This window comes from Pezoporus flaviventris, unplaced genomic scaffold, assembly GCF_033815535.1.
Source record: "Pezoporus flaviventris isolate CSIRO_AGI_PZ_B2104156 unplaced genomic scaffold, CSIRO_AGI_Pfla_v1 ptg000002l, whole genome shotgun sequence".
NCBI lineage: Eukaryota > Metazoa > Chordata > Aves > Psittaciformes > Psittacidae > Pezoporus > Pezoporus flaviventris.
Genome location: NW_026892550.1, coordinates 68927241 through 68954854, shown reverse-complemented (window position 1 = coordinate 68954854; position 27614 = coordinate 68927241). Strand labels below are relative to the sequence as shown.

Sequence of the window (27614 nt, the reverse complement as noted above, 5' to 3'; positions counted from 1 at the left end):
TTTGATTTTGTTTTATTTTAACCCCCTTTCCCTTCCCCTCCCGCGCGGTGGCGGCGGCGGCGGCCCGCCTCTCTCTTCCTCCCCCCGTCGCCGCGGCCCCGCCATGGCGACATGAGCCCGCCGGCCGCCGCCGCCGCCGCCCCGGACATGGGGCCCGCACGGTGCTGAAGCGCCGCGGAGGAGCCCCGCCGCCGTCGCCCCATCATGGGGTGCTGATGGCCGGGCCCCGCCGGGCCCCCCGCCGTCGCGCAGGGGAGGTGAGCCGTGGGGCGGGAGCGAAGGGGGGATGGGGGTGGGGCAGGCTAGGGGTCCCCGTTGCGGGATCGGGCTTGCAAGGCACCATAGTGTGTATGTGCAGGGCACAAGTGCGCGCAAGGTGTGTGAGCACCGCTCGAGCTGTGCATTGTGTATGTGTTGCCCGCGGGTGTGCAGTGACCGTCGTGCTCTCCCCTCCCTCCCCATCGGTGTGACTCCTGGTCACCGGTAGCTCTTCCTGGCGCACGCAGTTAGTTGTTTTGTTCTCTCGTCTTCGTGCACTTGGCTCGCAGAGATTGTAAATCCCTCTCTGCCTTCCCCATCTGCCGTGGAAGAAGTTTCCGTGAAAGAAGAGTGGCGTTGTGTTAGATAAATCTATCGCCAAAGGGGTGAAATCAGAGGAACGAGGTTACCGCCGGTTGTTTCATGCGGGCGGTACAAAGCAGACTTGCAAAAAAAATCCTCCTGCAAACTTGAACACAGAAAAAACTCTTCCCCCATCCTCTCCTTTCCACCCTGTGAAAGAAGGAAAAAGGATCGATCCTGTTTTCCTACTCTTCAGGGCGTTAGAAGGCAGACTGTTCCCAGCCTGAATTTTAAAGAACTTTTTAGCACCAGCATCTGCACTCTCCCAAAATATTGTTTCCGTGGTGTGCTGCAAGAGCCTGTACAAGGAAGAGTTATTTCCATTAAATACTTGACCCCAGTTTAAAGCTGGGGGGGTCACATGTACAGCCCAGGTTTTACAAGGTGAGACTAGAGAGTAGTTTGTGTCTCAAAAAGCGAATCACATCATCTTTTCATTGTGTCGAGGGTTTGGTTTCGGATCCCTGCAAATGATTCAGGTTTTGTTTTAAAGTAGTTTTGCTGGCTTGGAGAGCTGGGGACCACTCGCTCTCATTTGTGCTTGTACAGACCTTGGCATGGGATGCAGGAAGCTGATCTTTTGGCTTTTCCTCAGCAAAAATGGAACTTTTACATGGTGTATATGTATATATATATATACATGTACTTCTGATAATCCTTCACCCTGATTTAAGAGCTTGTGTAGAGTTTGATACGGGAGAACTGATCTTAGATGCCTCTTTCACTGCATCTGTTCTGTATTCTTACCAAGTCCTGTGCTTTGTTTACTCCAGGTCCTTATTTTAAAGTACTCTGAGATTGCCACTGTCTTTTTGTTGCTGCATGAAAAGAGCCTTGCTCAGTCAGGATCCTCTCTACAGAAGATCTGGCTTGGTGGATGCCAGCTGGGGCTGGGCTCTCCCACTGTTTCATATTCAGGGTGTCACGGGGCTGCAGCCAGTGTTGATGAAAACTGCTGTTGATGAGCAGAGCAGCTTTCCCACAGGGCATTTCTGCTCTAGTCTTGCTGTCAGCATCCATTCCTGGACACACTTGAGGGCATTGACACGCTTCAGTGCAGCCCAAGGTTTGCTGTGTGCTGGCTACTTGGAAAGAGCAGCCTGAGCCTCACAGGACCCTGGTCAAAGGGACCCCATTGTGCCCCTGCCAGACTCCCAGGCCAGCTGTGTGGCCCATTAAGGCTGGCTGTGCAGCCCTCCCTTCTGGGCTCTTCTGCACAGCCAGCTGGTAGAGGGTAGTTTGACTTGCTTCAGGTACAGCTTTAACTCAGTGGTCCATATCTCTACATCCTAGAGGCCTTGGGATGGCTTTGCCTGAAGGAATGGGTAAGTCAGGTGTCAGGATCTATGTTTTCCAGGACAGCACAGCATCTAGGGCTATCCGTCTGCCATCTTAACACTTTGATCATTTACTTCCTAAAATACGTTATTTTTCTATTTTCAGATTGTGATAATAATATTTGCAGACATTTCAGTTTAAATATACTTCAGTTTCAGTACAAGGCTGTTCGATTCTGCTACCTTTGCTTGTACCATTGCTGTGGGAGAAACTTTTCAAGTCAGTAAGTGAACCCAAGTGTTCAGCTTTTTACAACTTTGAGCATCTCCCCTATAACTACTCTCTCTTAGTTTTCCATTCTCAACTTTTCTAGGCTCACCTAATTCTTACCTTACATCATGCAGGCAACAGATGAGAACACGAGCAGTGTTCGTGTGCTGCAGCTTGCCATTCCCCAGGGCCTGTGTGGAAGGTGCCTTACTTTGCACACCTACAGCAATGCGCTGGTTAAAGCAGTAGGCTTGACCTCATGCTGAACTGGCTTTTTGGAAGCATTTACATTCATGTGTTTAATCTTTGTGTTTTTACATGATACTTTTTAAGGGAATAAGATTTGGTGCAGCTGTCATGGTGATGTAAATTATCCATCTAACCTGGGTGGATGGATAAACACACAATAATTTACTGTTTATTTCACACTGCGCCATAGCCTGCGGCAGGAAAGCTAGACATTGTATTCTGACCACCACATGGTGGTCACCCTTTGACTCTGTTGTCCAAGCAAAATGTGAGTAAAGGAGAAGACTTCAGTCTCCAGACTGAGTGAAATATGGTTGAGGGACCTGAAGGGCCTTGCCTGAAAATGGGCATCCAGAGCTAACCTGTCCAGGAACAAACTGTGGCTGTCTCCCTTTGCTCCTTTGACTTTGTGGCACTACAGGAGGTACAAACCCAAGTAGTTGTCACGAGGCTACTCTGATGAAGCAGCAGGAAACGCAGACAGATTTCCATCGAGGAGGTGGATTTCAAGGGGAATTTTGGTTGAATAAGAATAGAGATTAGTTGCTTTGATAATTCAGTATACAACAATATCTGTTTTCACATGCCAAAACCAGAAGGTGAAGTCATTGAGGTGGGAGGAAAATCTCAGGTGTCTCTCATCCCAGCATGAAACACACATGGTCTGAAATGATCCTTTCCTGTGTGTTTGCAAACTGCAAGTATTGTCAACACTGATTTATTAACCAGAATGGGTATTTGCACTTGCTATGCAGTAAACTCATCTAAAAGCTCACTCATGAGCAACATGTTACTGCAGATATTCCGTTTTGCTCATCAGCCCAGACATCAAACATTTTCTTTACCAGGATGATGGGAGGTGCTGGATAAACCCATTTGCCAGAGGCTTTTGCACCTTTTTGGTGGTATTTTGCCATATACAGCAAGATCCTGTTTCTTGGCTGGGGTGGCTCTTGACTACAGTCATCTGTCAGCCAAGAACTTGGCTCCCAAAGACTTCAACCTTTACCTTCCTAACAATTTTGACAGTAAACCTTGGGGTTTAACTGCTGCCATGCAGCTGAAAAGCTTTAAGGATGCAGCTGCTGTACTAACATGACCAGCAAATGCAGCTTAGTCTCCATTTACGAAAGCACTGCAAATGCTTTCTTGCATTTGCATACTTGCACTGATAGGAGAAAAGGGTGGCTTTGCACCAGTGGAAGCAGCGAAAGGAGAACTCCAGCTGTCCCTACATGCTGCCTCAGATATACTATTCTCTCTTTATCAGCTCCCTGCACCTCCCAGAGTTTCCTTCCATAGGTTTATTTTAGGTTGAGGACTGTTCTTTTTAGGTTTTCCGGAACAGAGGCTATCAAGACTGTTATATTTATACTTGTTAGGCAGGAGAGACCAGCATTTAGGGAAGAGCCAGGACCACATCTGTGCCATGCTGTTTTTGCAGACAGTTGGAATTACCATCTTTTCCATATTGTTTCAACAAGAGGCTAATTAGTCAGCAAGCACCAGCTCCTGGAGGATAATTAAGCTTTTATAACTGTGGGTTCTCTCTGGTTGATGAGAAAGAGGAGACAGTACCCTCAGAGCCTAAGAATGCTGCTCTGCAGCTACTATGCTGTACCTCATAATTGATCCATTGTTTCAATAGCAGGTAATTCCTCATAATTGTCTCTTTTTAGTGCCTTACGCTGTATCCTGATGTTAGTGGTAATCACTGATAATTTACCCTGAAGCCAGTCAGAATCTGCAAAGTGCTTGGTGAGCATTTAGGCTTTCAGATCATTCTTTTTTGTTGGTGTCAAGAGGAATCAAGCCATTGTAGTAACATGTTTTTTGGATGCGGGTGTTGAACTGGGTATAAACTTGTTTGGTTTTATTGCTCTTCATTTATGTTAATGACCAACTACTGCCGAAAGACAAAGAGAACCACTGCTGAAGCCTGTTTCTGTGCCTTTGCCCATAGAGGCATTGCATTTACTTGGTTTCAGGGGATTGTAGGTGCAAAAGGTGGTGCTTGATGCTTTAGAATCCAAATGCCTGTTGGCCCTTGCATGTAGAGAGTTCATTTTTATAAGCTTGCAGGCCTCTAGCACTGTTTGATGAAATTACTGCTCATTCATACTTTGTGATCTTTATTTTCCTCAGAGCAACTTCCTTCTCTTTACCATCGATTTACACCAGGCCCTGTGGGTGATGGGGGAAGTGCATCATATTCTCCATGTGTTGCTTTTAGGAGATCAGCAGTGAGACATTACATAATGGCAGGTTTGGTCATCATTCCCTTCCCCCCCCCACCCCTGTTTGCTGCCTGAAGAACTGATGAGCTGCTCTGGGCAAACAGCTGACCCCTCACAACTGTGCAAGCCTAAAGCCCTTGAGACCAGAGAGTGGTTGAGGCTGGAAGGGACCTCTGAAGGTCATCTTGTCCAACCCCCTCTGCTCAAGCACGGGGGACACCCAAAACCAGTTACCCTGTACCATGTTGTGACACCTTTTCAGTATCTCCAAGGATGGAGACTCCACAGCCATATGGTGATGATCCTTGAACAATAACCAGCATTTGAGACCCTTTTCTCTTCAGGGCCTTACCTTGTGGGACTTTTCCAAGCATATGTTTGAAGAGTCCAGAATCTGCTCATGTAAAGTTGAGGGTTGTGAGCTTGCTTCTTACCTTCCTCCTTGCCCTTGGAATCCTGAACTCCACTATCCCATGGTCACTGCAGCCAAGACAACCTTTGACTTTCACATACCCCATAAACCCCTCCTTGCAGGAGGGTATGAGGTCCAGCAAAACATCTCTTTAGCTTCTCTGTCACTCAGGCAGGTGTCATCCGTGTACTCAAAAAACCTTCTGGGTTGCTTATCCTTTGCTGTGTTGTTACTCCTACTTACATCAGGGTGGTTGGAGTCCCTCATGAGGGCCAGCATCTGCAAACACAAGGCATCTTCTAGCTGACTGTAGAAGGCCTCATCCATGTGTTTATCCACCCACAAGTGTCACCCTTATCTGTTTTCTCTAAGCCTCACCCACGTGCTCTCAGTTGGCTCAACATCCATCCACATGAATCTCCACACATTACAGCTGTTCTCTCATATCAAAGGAAGCTCCACTGTCCCCTTTGCAGCATGTCGTCTTCCTAGAGCCTTTAGCCTTCCACTGCAACACTGGAAGTCATGGAAGCCATGCCATCACATGTGATTCCAACAAGCCTGTAGTCTTTCAGCTTCACACAGGTCTCTCACTGTGTTTATGCCCTACACTGCCTTCATAAGCATACATGAACTTAAGAGCAGCACTCCACCACACTTCCTAGGAAGAGTTTGGGAGGATTTCCCCATAATGATACCTCATAGGGTGGTTTAGTGTCAGGTAGCTTAAAGGCACATCTGGCTCCTCTAGAAGAAGTATGGTGAGCCTGTTCTGTAGTTATAAAGCCCTAGGTGGGGCAGGGTTTCCTTTCTTTCTAAGGCCAGAAATAGCCTGCTTCCCTTCTTCTCCAGAGGTTTCACTTACCTTGATGTGATGGGGTAAACACCACCTGCTTCTCTATTGCAAAGGGAACCTGAGGCTCTTCAGGCTGCTGAGTCCTAGAGAAGGTCCTGTCCTTCTCCCAGAAAACTTCTGTGATGCTGCACACCTACTTCCTCCTGTAACTCCTTCACTTGGCACCACAGTTCTAAGATAACATACCTCCTGCAGCCCAGAGGGCCATCTGTCCCAGTCTCTGAGAGAAGCCCTGGGTGCTCCCTCCACCCCATTATCCAGAGTTCTGTCAGCACCAAAACCCCTAACCCTGCAGGGGCAGCTGCTCCAGTATCTGCTGGGAAACTGCCCCATAGTATGCTACCACCGTATCTGAGGCCACTTGCACAGGAACAGACCCTTCTAAGTCCCACCTCAGCCCAGCCTCCTCCAAAAACTGCATCTGGTGGTACCTTGCGCCTGGCTCTTACATAGACCTCACCGAAGCACTGACTAAGGGATGCTTGACCTCCCTAATTAGGAGGCAGCTGCATCCAGGATCAAGGGCAGCTGATCATGCTTGTTAGAAGCTGCTAGAACTCCCTCAGGCCCATGGTCTTCTGGTTCCCAGTACCTTGTTCTTTCTGAGCCGCAGCAGCTTCCTCAAGTTTCTCACAGGGTTCCCAGAGGTTCCCCAATGACCCTGGACCTTGTCCCCAGAAGATCCAGAAAGTCCTCAGGCAGAACCCAGAAACTGCTGCACAAACATTTATTGGTCGCTTCAGGGAGCTCTGCTCATTCCTTGCCAGCAGTGTACAGAGTTTGGTACAGGGCTCAGCCATTGCTTTCTTGGATTTTCCCATTATTTAGGTTGGAAGCAGCAAATACTCACTTGTCATTGCTTTATATCTGTCTCATGCTTCAGTTCTGAGCAAGGAGGTAGCAGCATCTTTTTGGTATAGGACTGCAAATTGTTCCATACAAGGGCTGCCCACCTTTGATGTGATACCCCAGTGCATGTGATCAGTTCCTGACTTGCCAGCACGGTGATTTTCCACATTGAGAGCTGTGTGCAGACTACTGGCAGGGTCCGTTCCTACCAGAATGTTATCTCAGTTGCCTTGAGTGATTTTAATAAACGTCGTGAAGAGTTCACATCTTCAGGAGGCATCTTGCATGCATATCAGGAGCCAGATGATGCGTGTTGAAAGAGTATAAAATGTAGGCATTCCTTTGCAAGTGTTCATAAAAAGGCATAGAGGGGTTTTGGTTTGCAAGGGGCTTGGTTTTGCTTAATTTAATCCATGCAAGCAAACAGCCTCCATCAGTTAATAACTTTCCCTTTGATATTTAGGTTCAAATAAACAAGAATCTCGAAGGAGAACTCATTAAATTATACTGAGTTTCATCTGTGCATCAAACACATACGTTGTGCAGCTGGAGCTGGTCTCCTAGGGCTGGATTCTGAGTTTACCTTTTATCCACAGTTTACTTGGTATGCTGCCACATGGTGCCTCAAAGCTGGGATCGAAACAGCTCGTTTGCATCACTCCCGAGCTGTGGCATGGAAAATTTAAGCCCTGCTAGTGACCAGAGGCCTTCCTGGGCAAATGCTGCTTGGATGGACTGATCTTGGCAGTTGCCAGAGACAGCAAGGAAATGCAAACCTCCTCTGGCATTTGCAGCCAGAGACAAGGGGGTAGGGCAGGCATGGGTTTGGAAACACACCAGGAGGGAAGAAGAATGGTGACATTGTCTGAAAGTTCGCTCAGGAGTTCGTCTTCTACCTTGTTTTTTACAAGTCCCTGCTTTGGAACATGTCATTTAAGCTTCTCTTAAATAGCAAAGCCCTGGTTTCAGCCAGGAGAGGTTTGGTGAATGAAGTACAGCAGAGCTTTCTAGAACTACCCTCATTTGTGGTCCCTGGGTGTAGGAGAGGGCAGGCTGGGCAGCAGGCATAAATTTTCCAAAGTGGTGGTTGCTGTAAAAAAAAAAAGGAACAGCTCTGGCTTGAATGTGCAGAACTCCCCCTGAGTGACAGATGTAAGACTTTATACTACTGCCATCACCAGTGGCTCTGTGGCACCTTCCCTCCAATTTAAAAATGTCCTCATGTGGGGCTTTTTTTTTTTTTTTTTGTCTTTCCCTGAATTATTCCACCTGTTTTCTTGATTTATTTTTTTGCAGCGCTTAGGGAGTACCATGAAGAACAGAAACTGGTTTTATATTTTCTATCACAATGCTTTACCAGCCTCAGAGTGTTCATGGTGCTGTCACAAATTCCATCTCAGCTTTCCTTTTTTAACAGAATAGAAACGTAAGATGATGGTAAGAAGAGTGCACTGCTGCTGGTCCAGGCCTCTCCAGAGGGCTCCTGCTGTTGAATAGGCCCTGGGATTTCTCTGCTTCAAAAGAGACTCAAAACCACCTTCCTTCCCTCCCATCAAAACATCATTCTGCGTTCTTGTTTTGCAGTTGCAGACTCATGTCTTTAACTGGCAGGCTTCTTTAAAATGTTTGGAAAAATCCTTCAGTTTGGAAAATGGGCACTAAAATGAGGTCAACTTTATTTGCACTCCCAGGAAAAATCTGGTTGGAGGAGGAGAAGTGGCAAGTGTGTGATGTACATGAGCCTGTTTGAGTGATGCTGCCAAAATATCTCACAGACTTGCCTTTGTAGCAGGTTGTGGGAGTTAGCTGGGGGTGAGTCACGCAGACAAGTGGCAAGGGCCCTCTTCATTGCCCAGCCTGAATAAAATTATCTCTTTCCGAGTTTAGGTCTGTGGGCTGGCTTATACACAAAGCAAACACGCTGCTTGTTAAAGGTGCAATATCACACACGTACCTATGGCATGTTTATATTTGATACTAATTCATTTCTCATGGGGGAATGCATTCTTGGTTTAGTGTGTATTAGTATTCATTCCGTAGAAGTAAGTTTATTGCTTCAAATACATGTGCTTATTTAGATGATGCAATTTGAAACTATATTCCCAAACATCTTTTTTTTTTTCCAGTCATTTCACTTAAGAAAGGTCATTCATGTACTGCCTCACAACTCTGTCAAGTTATTTCCAGTAATGGGCTGCAGCAAGATTTAGTCTCTACAACTAAAACCAGTTGATTTTAACTCTTGCTGGTCTTCCACTTAATAGCTATCACATCAGGCTTTGCTTTGGCAGGTTGAAAAGACAGAAAGGTAGATACTGATCTCCAGTAATGAGGCACCCATGGGAAATTTTACTCTCTAAGCTACAGAAATACTCTCTTAAAGCTATTATGTGATACAGACAAAATTGTAGAAGTGGTTGATGCCTGCTGTTTTTTTTCTTCTCAGATGGAAGCAGCACCACTGTAGGTATTTCCCTTTGTCTGGCATGGATTTCCTGCCTACTTTACTGACGTGGGGTGAGGAAAGAGTTAAGCTAAGAGAAAGCCCCAGCTACTAAAATTCACATCTATCCCCATTCTCCTCTTCCCTCTTTTCTCCCTCCCCCTCCCAGCCCCCGCCCACAGCTTTGAAATCTTTAATCACAACTTGCACTTAGTTTCTTCTAGCAGTGCAAACTACATTTTGATCATGTGAAATCACAGATGGTTGGCTGGAGCTCTGAGGAATTCAGTCTCCTTCCTCTCTTCCTTTTTCTTTGCCTGCCTCCCCCACCCAGAAAAGTCTGCTTTCAGGTCATCTGTTAAGATTGTATTATTGCTTGCTAAAGCTGAAAATACTTAAAAGGTCTGCAGAAATGCGTGTGGTGGTTAAGCTGTATTGGGACTGCCCTCTTGTTCAGGATACCACCCTGGGCTTGTGCACAAAATCAGGATGGCAGGGAAAAATCAGCAACTGTCTTAGGAGCGTGTGGATAATTCCTGTAATGCATCTTTTGTCAGCAGGAGACACTTTTTATTGTCAGTTCAAATGATTACAAAGCCAACACCCACCCCCCCCCCCCCCCCCCCACCCCCCCCCAATTAAAAAATAGACTGTTTTGCACACACTCTCCAACCAAAAAGGCTTGGTAGCTGTCTGCCCCTATTGCAAACATGAAACTGCTTTTGAAAACTGTACCCTGCAGCATTCAACAGTGTGAAACTTCTCTAGGGAAAGTTGAAAGTACCTCTTTAAATAAAGTTAGCTATAAGCTGAGATCAAAAAGAGAGATCTTTATGAGATGGGTTACATTTTATGGACTGAATTGGGGTATTATTAATGAATAAGCAGGTGATGTTTAATGCCTTTCACAAGTGAAAACCTCACACCAAAGTTCTGACTGTAATTTCAAACCAGGATCCAGCGTGCAACTTACGACCTTGCTCATAGGAGATGTCAACAAAAAGCTGTAAGGGAAACTTTCAAGCATGTCATTCGCCTTCTTTTTTTCCCTATAAAGGTTATTATGCCTCAGCCCTCATTGAATCACCTCCCCATTTCAGAAAGGAAAAGTTATTTTTCCCTTTCCTTTCCCCTTGGCTACTCGGAACAGTTGCCATCGTCGCTTACTAAAAATGTCCCTTGCAGGGCCACTGGTATGTCAGGGTGCTCCAGGGCTCTCTGCAGGGGCCACTGACCTGTCAAGGCAGTACTGGGCCAACCTAAAAAGGCACCGGGGTAAGAAAAAGATCTTTTCTGGGCCCAGAGACCTATGAAACCCACTTGTGTTGTAAATACAGTGGGAACGTTTGTCAGTCACAACAGAAAAAGAATGCATGTGAGGATGCTTGCTTCAGCCTGAAATTTTTCATGTGTTTTCTCCAGTGATTTGAGGGGTGGCTAATTACTCTCTCTTTCCTGCAAAACCAAGAAAGGACCATCAATATTTCATGTTAGGAGATGTGGTCAGGCTAAATATAGCTATTGCTTTCTTTCTGACAAGCATGCGGAGAGGAGCTTGCTGTCTCTTGGCTCTTGGAACTCAGCTCTGGTCCCTGGCTTTGGTTTCTACTAGCTTGGTGGAGCTTTGGGTCTGGTCCTAAGATGACCAGACATGTTTTTCACCTGGTATGTAGCAACTGGCAGTCTACAGTCTCGAATAAATAATAAATAAATAAAAAATCTAAAAGTTGCCCATCTTTTGCTGTGCACAGGTATGGAGAAACAAACCTTTTCTGGGGCCCCTGAGTGGCAAGGCATGAAGGCTACACTCAGCCCAACCCCTGTTTGCTGGATGATCCCCCCCACATGCCCGAGGGAACAGAATTATTTCACCTGTGCCTGCAGTTTGAACTGCTTTTCTCCATCAGTGCAAGGATGCAGCCCTCAGCACTGCAGTCCTTCTTTACCAGGGCTATACACCTCCTTTGGAAGCACTGATGCCTCTGGAAATGGTGGGGCATCTGGCCTTTGGGAGCCAGCCCAGCCGACAGGGAAACCTGTGTCTGGTGGGAGGATAATGAGATGCTAATTAAGCCCCTGAGTGAATGATCTTGGGCAGGGGGAAGTCTGTGAATGTGCATCAGTCCCATTTACAGTGGTATGAGTGACATTAGGATCGCCCCGAGGTTTAAAAAGATGCAGAAATGAGTAAATGCACGTAAGTAGCCATGGTTCAGATGACTGTAAAGTGCCCTCTTCCCAGGCGGAGTCCCCCTCTTGTCAAGTGAGGAGCTTCTAATAGGGATTTTTCAGTCCATGGTGATACTCAATTAGCCATTTGGAGGCTGATGGAAAGTATTTTTGAGACACTGCAGAGCATTTTGGGCATGTTCAGGAATTCTGAATCCAAGGTGTTTCCTCAAGCTAGAGAAATCTGTATATGGCCCAAATCACCTTGAGTCATTACATGGCTGGAAACCTTGTATAGCGGTATGCCAAGCCAGTACAGCCTCTCCTTTGTTCATGGAGAAGCATTTGTTTTATAAAAAATAACATAAAAGGGGTTTTTGTTCAGGACTGAGAGGCCTGGCTTTTACTTGCCACTTAAAACCTGCTTGTCTCTTAAGCGGGACTTGAGTGTGGTTTTGTGCCTCATGCAGGTTCTGTGTGAACTGTGCCCATTAAAAACTGCTGTAAATTGATAAATACTTGTTTTTCAGTTTCCCTTAACTCTGAAAGCACTCTGAGCTTGTTCAGAGCTGCTGCTATTATTTATAATAAACTGATTGTTTTCACTGTGATTTTTGTTTATTTTCTCTGGTTCTGTCCCCTTATTTCCTGTAAATCCATCACAAACTTTTATATTAACAAACTGTTTTTTCTCAGATCGCCTGGTTAGCATTTGGCCCATATCCACCTGCTGTGGGTTTCACAAGAGCCCACAGAAGGAACTGAAAGTTTAAATAATTTTCCCATGGATTTACCCTTCAGGCTGAACTGTTTTGCCTAAGTGATTTGGTACTGGTATGGAATCTGTGGCCAGGGCACTGGCAGACAGTATTAAAACAATTAGAATAAACTTTTCAATCAGATAGTCTTCTCCATTTGAAAGCAGGTGATAGAATCTGTTGCTTTACAAGTTTCCTGTCATGTCAGTTATGTCCTTCAAAGGCTGTCACTGGTTTTGTCACTTTTTTTAAAAACACATTTCCTATCTAAAATCAGAGCTGTGCCCTGAAGTTTTGTGGATCTATCGTATTTTCAGATTAGATACAAGAGGAACCTTCTTGAACTCCCTGGTACATTTCCATTGCAGGTGAAACAGGTCTTACTGAAATCCCCTTTATATTTGTCAGACAGCTCCTCCCTCTTGTCAGGTATTTTTCATGGAACACCCCGATTTTTTTATTGCTGTTGAAGCAGGAGAGGTCCTGCCTAATTACCTGCGTAACAGAGAACCAGAAATCCTCAAAGTGGCAGAACTCTTGAGCTCACATAGGTGAGCTGTGGATCATTTTGGCTCAGCTTCATCTGAATTCAGTCTGGGTTTGGGTTTCCTTGGGTAGGTTTGCCAAGTTCCCAATCACGGTTCCATTTCTTGCAGCTTTAGTACTTTCTTGTGTTCAGTGTTTCACCAGGCTGTCTTTGGTTTTGCAGGTAGCTGTATCCAGCTGAGTGGCAGGTGGATCCAAGGGTTACCATGAAGTTTTCAGGACCCCTGGAGAGCCAAAGGTTGTCTCTCCTTCTGGAGACGGCAATCTCTAGGGAAGCTCAAATGTGGAAAGCACGTGTGCCGAAAATTCAGTCCAATCAGGTAATGTCTCTTTTTCACATCATTCATCTTAGTAAAGGCATGAGGCCATCCTCTGATGTCTTTTTATGTGAGCAGCTGAAGCTCTTGCATGAGAAGTCACCTTCTGGTTGAGACCTGGGAAATGAGGCTGCGAAGTAAGTGGTTACTTTTGTTCAGGGACATGCCTGCCATCAGGGTTACAGAACGCATACCATATCTTGTTTGATCTCCGCTGTTGCTTGTGAAAGCATGTACATACGTTGTCTTAATTAAACTTGTTTTACAAATTGTGTGGATAATTAGCGTGCATCTCAAGTGGGCACCAACTGTGCAGCAGTTCTTAAAAGCAGCTTAATTTTCTTGGACTAAGTTCACTAATAACCTCAAAACTCCACAGAGTTTTGTTCTAAACAAAATGTGAAATGTGAGGTTGGTTGTCACAGTTTCTGCTACTTGGGTGTTGGCCTGGGCAGAAATTGCCACACTGATGGACTCAGAACCAGCCTTGCTGTCCTTGATTCATATAAAATGTTCACACAAGCCTGTCAGCTGTAGTCAGAGCTAATCAGTGTTGTGGGTGTGTTTTTTGTCTGGTGAAAGAGAAATTGCTGTTGTACAGGAGCAAGTATGTTTTTAAGGGGCTCAGTATTGGTTTTGTTAACCCACATTTAGGTTTACAAATAAGTGACCTGGTTGTCAGAGGCGTTGAATATGTTGTGCCTGTGGCTGACTTGAGGCATGTACAATTTGAGACCCTGGTTTATAGTAAACCAGCCTGTTATTCCATGCTGGCTTAGTGATTATAATGTAGGGAGATAGGATTACAGTGTAACAAGATAGGTTAGGGACTCAACAGTGTGTAACCAAACCAGAATCTTGTGCAAAGACTTCACAGGGACATGGCTCTTGCAGTTTTGCCTTGGTGAGGTTGATTTTGGTGGCTTGGAAACCACCACCTGCAATAGGCAGTCTTTCCAGGAATCCCTCTCTTGCCCTTTGAAGATAAGGTTCCCCGTCTGTGCCACATTCAGGTTGTCACTGCAGCAGAAGGACCCTTCCCCCATCTGTGGTGAAGGGCAGTTGTCCTGCTGGCAGGGACCTTGAGGGATCTCAGCGTCATTGTGGCTGAGGTTTGCAGCACCTCATGAAGTGGTGTCCTTGGTGGTAAACATTCAGAGAAGTTAACAGGACTTTTGGTGGTCTGCTGAGTTTGAAACCTGGGAGACAACTCTGCGGCCTGCTGTGGTAAGTCAGAGGAGGATCAAATATGGAAACAGCCTCGTGGCTAAAGCCAGTGTAAAGTTTGTGTTCAACAGCAGTCTCGATTCTGGCCTGGGGAAATACCAGATATGTCCTTGTAGTGTTCTGTTACATCGTGATGATGAAGGATCTCTTCTTCCCTTCCTCCCCTACACTTAGATTGCTGAGGCCTGTGCTTGGTAGTGTTTCTTGTCTCCAAGCAGGAGACAGGAGTTTGTACTCCTGGAATTCCCACCCCCAAAACTGTTGGCTTTGTAACCTTTATGTTTTCCTACTTGTCAGTTCAGACATTGACTTTTATCGGCTAGAATGCAATACTATTAAACATCTTCTAGCAGGAAATAATCATTAAATTGGATTGAAATGTGTAATGTGTGAAGGTCAGATTTAAAAGAGAACATAAACACAGCTGTGTGCTCTGGGGAGATCCTGGCTCTTCATGCTGTCGTGCATCTGTAGTCATGTGTTTCCCTCTGTGCCTCCATTCGTGACACCCAACTTTTCCAACTGTGTTCCCCGACTTCCACAGCACTTGTTTTGGCAGTGTGGCAGTCATGGATGTTTAGTGTGGATTATCCCATTTGGTGTGATACCCCTCATCATCTACTGCCTGCTTCTGCAAACAGCTGCAGTAGCCTAAAACCTCACTTGTATGAAACTGTTGTTTATTTCTTATGACAGTCAGGAAATTTGCATTGTTCTGTGTATCAGATCTGGCAGCCTGAAGCACGTGTAACTTTCCATTTCTTGCTACAAAGGTAGACTGACTGCAGAAAAGGTTTTAATCAAGTCATCTGCTTTGCAAATGAGAAAATGGGAGTGCGGCTACAAAAGTCTAATGCTCAGATTGGAGGTACCACTGTAACTAGTTTTGGGAGTAAACTAAGTTTTGACTCTAGGAGTTATTTTTGGTTCTCATGTTTAAAACTGGAACAAATTCAGTTTCTAAATATGCATCAGAGTTGAAGTCTTTGAAAGGAAGAAAGAAACTCATAGTTACAGAAACAGGAAGACTACATTTTTAGTACAGGATACAGATTCTGTTGGGAATATTTGCCCTGATAATGTAATGTATGTGATGTTTCTGTTCGTTTTACTTTTTGGCTGATAACTCCCATTTCCTACTGGCATGTATATTTCTTTTAGTTTCTCTCCTCTAAATGTAGGCCACTGGCTCTTGAGTGTTTGCAGTATATCAATGCCAGATCTCACAGGGGCTTTTCAGTCTGAAATAATAGGTGGGCTGAATACGGAACCCTTCCAGGGCTGCTGAATGTATTTGGTCTTTATGTTTTCCTTCCATTCCTGCCCCCCCCCCCTTCCCCCCCCCGCTTTGGTTATACAGTATCCAGGTGGCATTCAGAAGCCTTCACGTGACTAAGGCTTGAGAAAGCAAGCAGTAAATACTGGTCAAAGTTTGACTATTGCATGTTAGCAAGTAACTTTGCAGCAGACAGGTCTGTAAACTGAGGGCTTGCTTATGTGGTCTCTCCTCCTTTGCCTGTTCTGGTTGTTTGTGTCTTCTCATTGGTTCTCTGTATCTTCTGAGAACCAGGAGACCTCAGTTTATTTCCCGTTCTTCCACTGGAAGACCTTGTGTTGGTGTTTTAACTTTCTGGTGCCTGTTTCATCCTGTGGGCGAATCGGGGACTGACTTTACGGTTCTGTACAACCTTGTGAGGCAAATACACCCAGCTCTTCTGCTTTGCCACTCAGTCATCTGTCTCCCCGCAAGCCTCCCAGCCTGATAAAGGTCACCCACAGCAGGACTAAGCAGAAACAAAAACAGGAGAGAGAGGGACAGCAAACAGTAAAGAAAAAAAATTACCAGGTAAGGTGTTTTTCCTAGATTAGGCAGCAGTAAAATTGAATCAGGATTGAGTTCACAGGTAACATTTTTTCTAGACTGCACTTTCTAAAAGTCTCAAGGTTGAGTCTCCTGGTGACTGGAGGTGTTTGTGTTCTCTGCAGGTGGAAGACGGGAAAAGAGCTGGCATACCTCTTCTGTTATTCTGTGGAGGTGCCACACAGGATTAAGCAGGATGGAGGGGAAGGAAAGGAGAAGCAGTTGCTGGGCGTGGGTTAATTTTCCCTAGTTAAAGCTGTCATGCTAGGCTAGTGCACTCTGCCACCCCAGGGGTGAAGTTCCGCAAAGGTGGATTTGAGGTGACAAAACAAAGAGCTGACCACAGGCAGACGGGAAGGAGGCAGATAGGAAGGTACTTCCACACCACAGGGGAATTTCTGCCTTCCAGCCCAAAGGGACTTTCTTGCTTTCAGCCACTGTGCTGTCTCGGTTTTGCTTTCAATTTTATATAACTAAAGAACAGTGACCTCACTGCTTCATTAGTTGTATTGTGCTGCCTTTCTTACTTGTGTTGCTGGGATGATGTAAGAAGCCAGCTTTTATTTTGAAGCAGTACAGCTAGATCTGAGTTTACTTTGCAGTTAGAGGATCATGATGTTGGGGGGGGGGGGGGGGGGCTTGTTTTGTTTGTTTTGATTTTCTGTGTTGATTAGACACAGTGTTGTTTTTTCAGTGGTTTAGATTAAACACCATTTCTTCGTCACATGGAATGGACAGTTGTTACCAGGGCCTGAGTGTGCCAGTGCTAGTCTTTCTGTTACGGCGTTGCCATTTCAAGTTACCTCCCGAGTCTGAAACTCTGCCCGTAAAGGGTGAGAAGATAGAAGGACAGATCTTGGGACGACTGAAGGCAGCACAGTAAAACTATCTCACCCTTCCCGCCCATGCTGTTTTTAGGGGGAGTCCTAACCTTTTGCTTTGGCAGGCACAGGGTAAACAGGGTTGAGCCATGACAGACTCTGCCCGGTCTGTCATGACCATTTCTGCTGGGATCTAGCAACAATGGAAGGGGATGGGAAAAATCCCCCCCTGCAGGCTGGTGATTTAAGAGCCAGAGGCAGGTTTTTAAAGTCAAGTTCATTCTGTGTGATGGGCTGGTTTCAGGTTGGCTTTTAGCTGGTACTGGATTCCCCCAGATACTGGATTTCCAAAATAATCCTTTAAGCTGCTTGAAACCTTTTTAAGTCCACGTTGTCCAAACCTAGCTGGGGTTATCAGCCCTTTAGTGTGGCTTTGTCTCCTTCTGTTTGAAAATGGGTGCAATGAATAAAGCAACAAGGAACTTCATCTTAACTACCACCCCTCCTTTCTCTGACCATTTTCTGTTGAGCTGCGCCGGCCTCACTTTGACCCAGGAGAAGCATGGCCAGGATTTCAAACAGCATTGCCTTTTTTACCTCCCCAGATACACTCTCAGTTCTTGTCCCACTGTTTAGGAGATGTTCTTAGCAGAGCAGTTAATAAATCCTTTACTCTGTGTGGTGCATTCATTATACTCCCAGTATATGCTTAACTGGCATTTTGGGAATGAGTGTGATGTCTGCAGACAGCAGGTGTCCTGCCCCCGGGGGGGGGGGGGGGGGGGGGCTCAGATTTCACCCTTACATTGCAATAATAATTTTAGAAAGTATCATTATTTATTGGAATTGAGAAAATTCAAACCAGATACAGTCAGGCATTCAGAAGGGAAAACAAGGCAGGATTTTGTTCCCCACTGATACAGAGCCCAGAATGGCCCAGTGCTTAAGCCATGCCACCGTCCCCCCTGGTGGTGCTCAGCAGCAGTGAGGAAGCTGAGCACAGAGTACAGATGTCATACTGTGAGTAGCAACCAAAGGTGTGAAGCTGGTGTCCTCGTGGAGGCCTGACTGTGATGACAGTTCTGCCTACAGAACTCTGCTTGCACGTGTGTTCTTGGGTCCGGGGTAGTAAACCGTGTGGCAAAGGCCGTTACTGTCTCTGTAAGGCCCATGGTACTTTGGTGATGGGTGTAGCCTGAAATACTCATTTTACTTCAGTATTGGGTGGTTTTATTTTCTACAATTCTGCTTCCCCCCCCCCCTCCATGTTATTCTTCGGAGGACAGCTACAGCCCAACCCGGCAGCGATGGGTGTTTGCACAAGCCCTCACCTTGCTTTTCCACAGTAACTGCTCATTCCATTTCTTTCAAACACATCTCAGCAGTAGCCAAAAGAGCACAGGCCCCCAAGCATGGCAGAAGAAACGTGTTTGGTTTCACCAGTCTCTTCTGGACACATCCTTGCGAATCACCCCAATTATTCCCCATAGAAGTGAGACGAGACATTTGCTTGGTTGGAGGGAAAGGGTCTTCTAAAGCTGTAAATATTTCTTTAGGAATTCAGAGAGAAAGATTTTATACCAGTATGTATGTGTGGTTGAAATTCAGCTATTGTGCAAACAGGTCAGTGGTAAGCCAAAAAGTTATAAAAAACCCAGCCAAACCCCAACACAAACATTTTGAGGTGAAATTGTACCTGCTTTGCAAACCCAGGGTACAGTTAACTGTACTGCAGAAGATCTTTTGGAAGCTGTTTGGAAGTTTCTTCTTTTAACATACACTGAGCTAAACATATCCCTGTAATGTGAAGGAAAAATAAATCTTCCTTCCCAAAACATGAGCTTGGTCCCTCCCCTCTTGTATCTGTCAGGAGCTGAGTACCCACCTGTCTCCTCCAGCACATCTGGGTTTGCTCAAGCCAGGCACGTCCATGTATCAACATGGACCTAAGGAGGCTAAAAATAATAACAAATCTCTTTGTGCTAAGCTGGAGAAACTACAAGACATCCTTCCTCTTTTCCCCAGCATACAGTGAAATTTCTGAGTGATGCAAGGAAAGTTGTCTTTTCCAGCACAAATTGCTTGGGATGGGGGAAGTAACTGCAAGCACAATGTGGTCATTCAGGTTGGCCCACCCCCCTACTTTCCAAAGGAGCCTTTGGAAAACTCCTGTGGAGGTAAAACATTTGGTCTTTTTTGACTTGCTGAGCCTTTGTGTAAGAATGATTTGTTTTTATCTCCAGCAGGATGCAGCCATTTCTCCAAAGCAGAGGGATGAGGTCATTCAGTGGCTGGCCAAGCTCAAGTACCAATTCCACCTTTATCCAGAAACGCTCGCCCTGGCCATCAGCCTTTTGGACAGGTTTTTAGCTGCAGTAAAGGTAAATATTTGCAGATACACGAACTGGAACAGATTTATACCACCCACTCTGCTATTTCTGTGTTCAGTCCTTCTGGTGTGGCTATATGGAAACGCTCACTTCCCCCTCTGACCTCACACCCTCTTCCCTTCTCACACGTGTAGGATTGTACCTGCACTGCTCCAGGAGCTTAATTTTGGGTTGTGGAACTGGCAGCACATGCTGCCACCTGGAGCTTTTGGAGAAAGATTCTTTCCATAGTAATTTTTTACCTGGTGAAAGCAGCCATTGCTTCAGTGAGAACAGGCAGTGCTTGGGGATCTGACCCAGTGCTTTTCACCTGCCAAGAGTATTTTTCCTCTTTAGGCCCTTTGTTAGGCCTATTTCCTTCATGTAATGCAGCTCATTAGTTTAATTACACATTAACCCAAGAGAAAAGCAGCACCATTCCTCCTCAGCTCACTCAGACCTGGTTTGAATGTTGAGTTCAGCACCTTACCTGTTCCTTTAAGCCATCAGAAAAAGAGGCTGCATAGAGGTTACAGCTTAGATAAAAAGAGAATGGCCTCTACCTTAACCTAAATTGACTCATAAAGCTAAGGGAAATGCCTGCAGTTAGAAACCCAGGTCCAGTGCCCTCTGACAGAGAAGTCATGGGAAGTCCCTGCTCACCTCTTAATTCCTCTGGTGTTTTTAACAGCATTTCATCTCATATGTAGCACCCAGAATTGCTGGGAGCACCTGGTAGTGACAAACTGGCTGGAGGAAACAAAGAAATGCTTGAGGACAGGCCTGGGCCTGGCAAGTGTGCCAGTGCTGGGAGAGGAAATTAAAAACATCAAAAAATGGGGGAAACAGATCCTGCCAAGAGGGGGCTGCTTTCTGGGGGTCATTCACTACTGACCTGCTCTATTAGCCAGTTGGACAGACTAATAGCTTAAGGCTGATGTCAACTCAGGAGATGTGAAGGAGAAAGAGACATGAGCAAGCATGGGTGCAAACCATCAAAGTGATAGACTGTCACTCGTGCTGGGAATGAAGAATGTATATGGCCGTTTGGGTTTAAGGCTGCTACAGCTGGGATCTGCTGCTGTCCTGTCCCTCTTAAGTCCGCCATGGAAATGGGTTAGATGTGGTGATCTGGGGCTGTTTCACATGCATGCAAGTGACTGAACAAATGGGACTGACCCAGAATCACCAGCCTCTGGTTGTTGTCAGGGTTTGGGTTGCCTTACTTCTTACCATGTTTGCTCAGGTATGTCCCGTGCCAATCCTTAGTCTCACCTGTGTGTCTCTGGTCTCATCACCAACACTGTCAGGTAAGCAGTAGAGCTCAAGAGGTCTCAGCAGCAGGTTTTCTCAGTCTGTGCACTTAGATTGCAGTGTGACTTAGTTTGCTGGAACACAAGTGACATCATCAACCTACCCTTTAAATACTAGTAAATACTGATGTTTTAATTGCAAGCCATGGAAATTTTATTTTTAAGGTAGTAAAGTAGCTGATTTAGTGAAAGACTGAGATGGGAAATAGATTTAAACCCCTCAACATCCAATGCCTTTGAGTACAGTCTTTCTTTCAGTACCTTGCAGCAGCCAAGGAATCACAAAAAAAGTATATGAGCAGGGAGTCCGCTGGGTGCTTCAGGCAGCAAGCAGCAATAGAGAAAGGTATTCTGTCTGGGTGAGCATTGTTCAAACAGCTCAGGGCTTGCTGCTTTCTCCCTGTTCTCCTCTCCCATAAAGCTGCCATTCCTCTGATGCCATTTAACTCCTGTTTTTCTTTTTTACCAGCTGCTACTGTGTGGGATTTTACTAAGACAACCAGTCTGCCCTTCACTGTGAACACAGTTTGAAATAGCTGAAGGCTAGCTGCCCCTAAGGCACTCCTGCACAACACTTCTTAACCCTCAGAAGAGGGAGTTCATTCTCCTTGCTTTCAGTGACACCTGGATCCACAAGCAGATGCATGCAGACACAACCGCCACCCCCAAGTGTGGATTCTTTATGTGTATTTAAGTTTAAATAACACTGGAAAGCCAAAGCTCTAGGCCCTTTTTAAGTAACTGGGGCTGAATGTACGTAAAGATGTTCAGCTTCAGCACTGTCCTGTGTTCTTCTGTTGCTTTCTGGAAACACTGTTTTGGAATTCTTGACAGCTGTTTACATGCGTGAGTGTAACATGTAGCATCTCACCCCTCCACCATCCCACAGCTCTGCTGCATCTGCTAAAGTTTACCAAGCAGGAGTAAGTCATGGCAACGGATCAGGCACCAAGTAGATGCTCACAGTAAGCGCAGGATTTTCACTTACCTTTGCTTTCAGCATCTCCTAACATGAGCAGGAGAGGAAGAATTGCCTGTAGGCTATTGGGTGCAGAGGCTATATGGCTGGTCTGTCACAGGGACTGGCTGAACATCTCCCGCCCTTGTGTCCTGCTTCCCACCTCACCCCCAATCAAGGCCTGAAAAAGGAGTTTTTTATCCCCATGAAAAAATTAATTGCCCTTTCTCCTCCAAATTTCATTTACTTTGCCTAAAACAACTCCCTGTAGAAGAGACCATCTGTCCTGATAATCCGTGTGCCACAGTTTTGACAACTGCAATATGAAATTACCCAAGTGGTGATTTTTATGGGTGTTTTATACTTCCCTAGGCAAGGAAAGAGGCTTTAATTCTCTTCTCTCCCATTCTGTGCCTGACCCCCAGCAACACTAAGAGCTGAAGCTTTTTTGGCAAGTGACAGTCTGGCCCTACTGATTTTCTTCTCCTATTTCTCACTCAAAGTGAGCTTTTTCCACTCCAGCGCTGTACATCAATGGGTGCCAGTTACCATCAGAAGGCCAGCAGATTCCTGTTCCTAATGTCACGGAGCACAGATTGTTGCTGGAGATGGTGTAGCTGGAGGTCAGCCTGCTGATCCAGGATGCGCTGCATAGGCACCCAGACCCTGAGGCTCAGGTTGTCCCACCAGAAGGCGTTACATGTACTTTTCGTATCATATTCATAACTTCTCTACTGTTCTGTACTATAGGCCCGTCCGAAGTACTTGAACTGTATTGCAATCAGCTGCTTCTTTCTCGCTGCAAAGACCATTGAGGAAGATGAGGTAATTTTTCTGCTCTTACTACCTTAGTATTGTCTGAATGCATGCTCCTCCAGTCCTGCCTTTGCTCCCACATGGTGCCTGGCACTTGCCAGGATAGGAACGAAGCATTGTGTGTGATTAATGAGTGGTTCTCTTGCTTCTTCCTTTGCACTGGCTTTTGCAGAGGATTCCAGTACTGAAGGTTTTGGCTCGGGATAGCTTTTGTGGTTGTTCTCCAGCTGAAATTCGCAGAATGGAGAAGATTATCCTGGATAAACTGAACTGGGATCTTCACATGGCAACGCCACTGGATTTCCTTCATATTGTAAGTAAGGACAAGTAAGGGGCTATTTACATTCATTCTGGTGCTGGTCGGTGTAAGTAATGATTCGGGAGGTTCCTCAACAAAACCAGAACACAGATCTCAGGATGTGTTCAGAATTCTTTCATACAAGTAGTTTCTGACAGAAAAAGCCTTGCTAGAGAATTCCAGAAGAGACTTTTAACACTTTGTGTGGCATTTCCAAAGTGCAGACCTGCCATCTGACCACCTGGCCTATATTAAGGCATATTAAATTACACACTAGGACTCACAGTTTCTGAAAACCTTGCACCTAAGTCTTAACTTCTAATGATTTTTCTCAAAGCTAAATGCCAGGCAGCACAAAAGCCCTAAGCCCAACATGGAGGAAGCACATATGCCTGCTGCTGAAGCACACTGCCAGAGAACCAGGTTCATGGGTGAGACAAGACAAAGGCAAGGAAAGTGTCCTCAGGTTCTCTGTTGAATTTCCTCCTCTCTGCTTGATTGAGAAGGAGTTTTTCCTAGGACACCTGAAATGCCAAACCTGTGTAGTCAGAGAAGGTGGAAGGGGAGAGCCTTTTGCAGAGCCCTGGGAAGCCCCGTCTCTAGGCAGATGGTGTGTGTGACGCAGGTGCCAACCAGAGAGGCTGCACCAAGCTCTTGATGGGTTCAGTGCATTAGTGTGTTTTCTGTGGTGTGGAAATGGCCTTGAAGGTTAAGCTGGAGGATCCTTGTGTGTCCAAAATGAATCGCATGTGGCTCGCAAGATTTGCCCCAGCTTGGCCTGTGGGGTGATGCCAGCTGCCTCACATGCTTGTTTTCCCCCTCAGTTCCACGCAGTCGCGGTGTCCAACAGGCCTCAGCTACTGACCATCTTGCCCAAGCTGAGTCCCTCTCAGCACTTGGCGGTGCTCACCAAGCAGCTGCTGCACTGCATGGCCTGTTACCAGCTGCTGCAGTTCAAGGGCTCTATGCTGGCGCTGGCCATTGTCAGCCTGGAGCTGGAGAAGCTGCTCCCCGACTGGCTGGCTCTCATCATCGAGCTGCTGCAGAAAGCACAGGTGAGGGGGTGCTGGCACTGCACATCACAGCGGGGAGGGACCAGGGGCTGTGCCTGGCTCAGAACTTCAGGGATCCCACCAGTGGGGCTTTTGGATCCCTCACAGACCATCTCTGCCTGCTTCTGCAAGGATAGCTGTGCTTCAGCCGGAAGGGCTTGTTGGGATAGTTCCACAAAGTCCTGAGCTTGACTGCATCCAGTTGGTGATAAAGGGAGGAGCTGCATGCCCTGATGCGTATGGGCACTCTCTGCACCACAGAGCAAATAACACACGGGAGAAAATCCTAGATAACCTCTCTTAGTTCATTCTGAGCATGTGTGGTGGTCCAGCAAGTACCGGAAAGAGAAAAGTTGCTGAAAATATGTGAAACCTTTTAATATGTGAAAGGTTCCACACACACACACACCCCCATTCCCATGAGGTTTAGGCAGGAGGGGGAGTTGGTCTTATAAAGTCATCATGTCAGAGGTCTTTTTGGTCCTCTACTACTTACTTTTGCCTGCACCCAGTGTATTGAGAAGTGAGGTGCAGGGGTGGGCAGTTTGCTCCAAGCCTGAGCTCTGCCCTGGCTGACAGCTACCCTATCCATAGCAGTGATCCCACAATGCTGGTTCCTTTGTTGTCTTCCCTCTCCAGATGGATAGCTCACAGCTGATCCACTGCCGGGAGCTCGTGGCACATCACCTTTCCACCCTGCAGTCTTCTCTGCTGCCCAATCCTGTATATGTCTACAGTCCCCTCCAGCATACCCTTGTGACCTGTAACAGAGGAGTGTTCCCATGCCAGCCCTCCTCTGTCCCAGGGCCAAGTTTCTCCAAGGACAACAGCAGACCAGAAGTGCCAGTCACAGGTACAGCCGCACTCTACCAGCATCTACCAGCTCCCAGCAGCTGCAAACAAGCCTCTGCCAAGCGTAAAGTGGAAGAGATGGAAGTGGACGACTTCTATGATGGGATCAAGCGTCTCTACAATGAAGACGTTGCTCCAGAGATAGTGGCTCTGGAAAACATGGGCTCTGTTTGTGGTGCTGATGTCTCGAGGCAGGAGGGCAACGTTTCCCCTTGTCCACCTTTACAGCCAGTGTCTGTGATGTAGCTGGGAGCGCACACCACCCACTCCACCACAGAAGAGTGCAGAACCTGGCCTCCTGTCTGCTCGGTGGGAGGAGAAGGGGCCATACCTTCTAGGGCTGGACTGAAGGGAGCAAAAAAAAAAAAAACCCAGAAAAAAAAATCCTAACCCTTTTTTGATTTTTTTTTTCTTGTGCGGCTAATTATAGTTCCACTATTTAAGCACTTAAAAACACAAAAAAGAATAAAAAATCTAAAAAAAGACCCAAAAACCAAACAAAAAAAGTAGAGAAAATTGTTCCTTTCTAGTGTTGTCAGTTCTACTTCCACTGTTTTTCTGCTCCTGTGTCCTGTAACCCATTCTCCACATCCCAGAGCTCCCATCACTCCTGCAGAGCTGATCTGTTTTCCCAGGCAACTTAACACCTCTCTGGTCCATTTCCATCTGCTCCTCACTCTTTTTGCTTGTTCCTCCTTTAATTCTCAGCCAGTCCTGTGCATGATGTCCTGTACCACCTGACCTCCACATCACCATTCCTTTTCCTTTCTAAAGAAAAAGACCCTCCTTGTTTTGCTAGCACTTTGGTGTTTAAATGTGACTAAAATATTTTAAAACTGGATTTCAACTAAAGGTTAGTCAGGACCAAGAGAAAAACAACACGTGCTGGCTGCTCCATACTTCAGGAATAATCCTAGGAGTGTGAAGAGCACTACGGCAGCCAGCCATGGGGCTCTGTGCCATGCACAGAGACTTCAGCGTTTTCCAACACAGAAAGCAGTTAATGGAGTTTGCATCACTTGAACAAAAATGGTATTTTTTCCCTTGTTTGCACCAAGGAACCTTGCGTTCTGTGTGGATTTTCACTCTCTACATCAAGCATCAGCCTTTAATTGTGCAGAGTGTTTTCCCACCCGTGTGTCTGTAAGCTTGGGGTGTGACCAGCCCTGCTGGGTGAGGTGCTGGGGCAGCTCCGTACACCCCAGGTTTGAAAGGTGCGTCATTACCAGCCACAAACCCAAAAGCAAAGACCCTAACCCTCAAGTTTTGTGTTCATGTAACTTCTAACCAAGAGTACAACCTTTAAAATCATGTCTTTTCGATGTTGCACCTCTGTTTCTGAGAATGACCCATCCCAATTGTAAGCTCTCTCCACAGCCCTGAGGAAGGTATTGTATCTGGAGCCTTTGTACTGATGAAAGCCTTCTGGTAGCAATAAAGTTGTCCTGGATTCCAAGTCTGGTTGTATGATTTTCACCCAAGTCAGGGATCAGTTTTATCTGGAGGCTGGAAGGGAGCTGTGCCATGCCAGACCTGTGTCAGAGCAGCTTGCTGGGGGTACAGACTGAATTCTTGCTCTTCTGGAAGCTCATCAGTGACAGAAGGGATTAGATTCTGTCATCCTGATACCTTCTTGCTGGCTTTGGTCCTGTGCTCTTCAGAAGTTGGCCCCTCCTCTTGCCTGTCTCCTGAGGTGCCATCCTTTTTATGGTGCACAGCCCCCCATGAGCAGCTTCCCTTGGGTTTCAGCTCTCTTCCCACCCGCATCCTTGAAACCGCCTCCCGAGGCCACATTTCCCAGAGGGGTGTGCACCATCCTCCCTACCGTAGAAGCACTCTCTGACCTTTTCAGGCAGTCTAAGGGCTTCACCCAGCACACCCTGAAGCCTCACCTTCCATTGAGTTCTACCCCTCCGCAGGTTCCTTCCTCACAGTTTAAAGGACACACTCCCCCACCCCATATTCACCAGTATCGACACGCAGGCTCTCGTGAGGATCACAGCCCAAACCCTTCTGCAAAAATGCACGAGGGTTTGGTACAGGGCTGGAAAAAGGAAGGTGTTGGCTTGTGCCAGCTGGCAGGGGCCTGGCTGGAACAGAAGGGAGGGAACCTGGGCCCAAGGGGAGAGGTTTTGGTGCTGCAGGAGCAGCTCGTTAACAGATGTGTTGCTTTGAGAGAAGGTAAGAACTTTTCTTCTCACCATTTTCTTCTCCCTAAAAGCGACGACTTTGGGGAAAAGCAACAACTTCGCTGTTTGCAGCAAAGGGGCAGGGGACCCTCTCTAGTGAGAAGCAGCCTGTGAGAGTCACAAAGTTCATTTTACAGTATCATCAGCTGCTGTTAGAAGTACACGTGATAGTGTTATTTCTAGCTCTCCCACAACCCTGCCTCAGCAAGATACCAAAACACTCTGCTAGGGACGTTGGGTGACACCAAGTTACACATAACCTCTCTGGGCTGTCCAACAGCAGGTTTCACACTGCTGTCCCTCCTCATGCTGACCCCTCTTCCCCTAACCATGATGGAAGTGATTCAAAGGGCAAGTCATCATCCCTTCCCCTCATCACCAAGGTGTGAGAAAGCCTCTCAGCACTGCTCAGTTCAGTCCCTTGCTCCACACCCACATCTCGCTGCAACCATCACGTGTAGTGCTGCTCATACATGCTTTCTGCTCAGTGTTCCCTCCTTCTGTCCCAGTATCCAACGCCATCAGATTATGGAAGTCAGATGTTTCATCCTGGTTTTTCCCTCTTTAGAATATCTATGGCTCGGTTTCCAGTGGACTTACCTTAAAAAAAAAACCACTCAAAACCAAAAAAAAAACAAACAAACCCCAAGACCTTCTGGCACTATCTTCCTCAATAACCTGGGACAACAAATTCCAGAAGTCTACTACCGGCTCTGTAAGAAACTTATTCCATGGGTTTGAGCCGATTTCTTCCTAGCCAAGTGCCTCTCTGGCTCCAGCCGTGGCGATTCGGTAACTAGCAGTTCAGCATCCACGCGCACGACTTGGTATCACAGAATCACAAATAACTTTA

The 27614-nt window shown here is 46.3% G+C and overlaps 1 protein-coding gene across 2 annotated transcripts; it reads left to right on the top strand.

Annotated features, from left to right (window-relative positions):
• The first annotated feature begins 64 nt into the window (after positions 1 to 64).
• Positions 65 to 26028, top strand: CCNI (cyclin I). 2 transcript variants are annotated; one of them, XM_061442945.1, is made up of 7 exons: positions 65 to 257; positions 12852 to 13008; positions 19161 to 19295; positions 22305 to 22379; positions 22543 to 22683; positions 23493 to 23723; positions 24360 to 26028. In XM_061442945.1, exons 2-7 carry the CDS (start codon positions 12895 to 12897, stop codon positions 24816 to 24818), a joined length of 1155 nt encoding a protein of 384 aa, XP_061298929.1. In that variant the 5' UTR covers positions 65 to 257; positions 12852 to 12894; the 3' UTR covers positions 24819 to 26028. The 2 variants fall into 2 exon arrangements, with proteins under 2 accessions (XP_061298929.1, XP_061298921.1); XM_061442937.1 differs by having other exon boundaries at positions 19158 to 19295.
• Positions 26029 to 27614: the final 1586 nt, after the last annotated feature.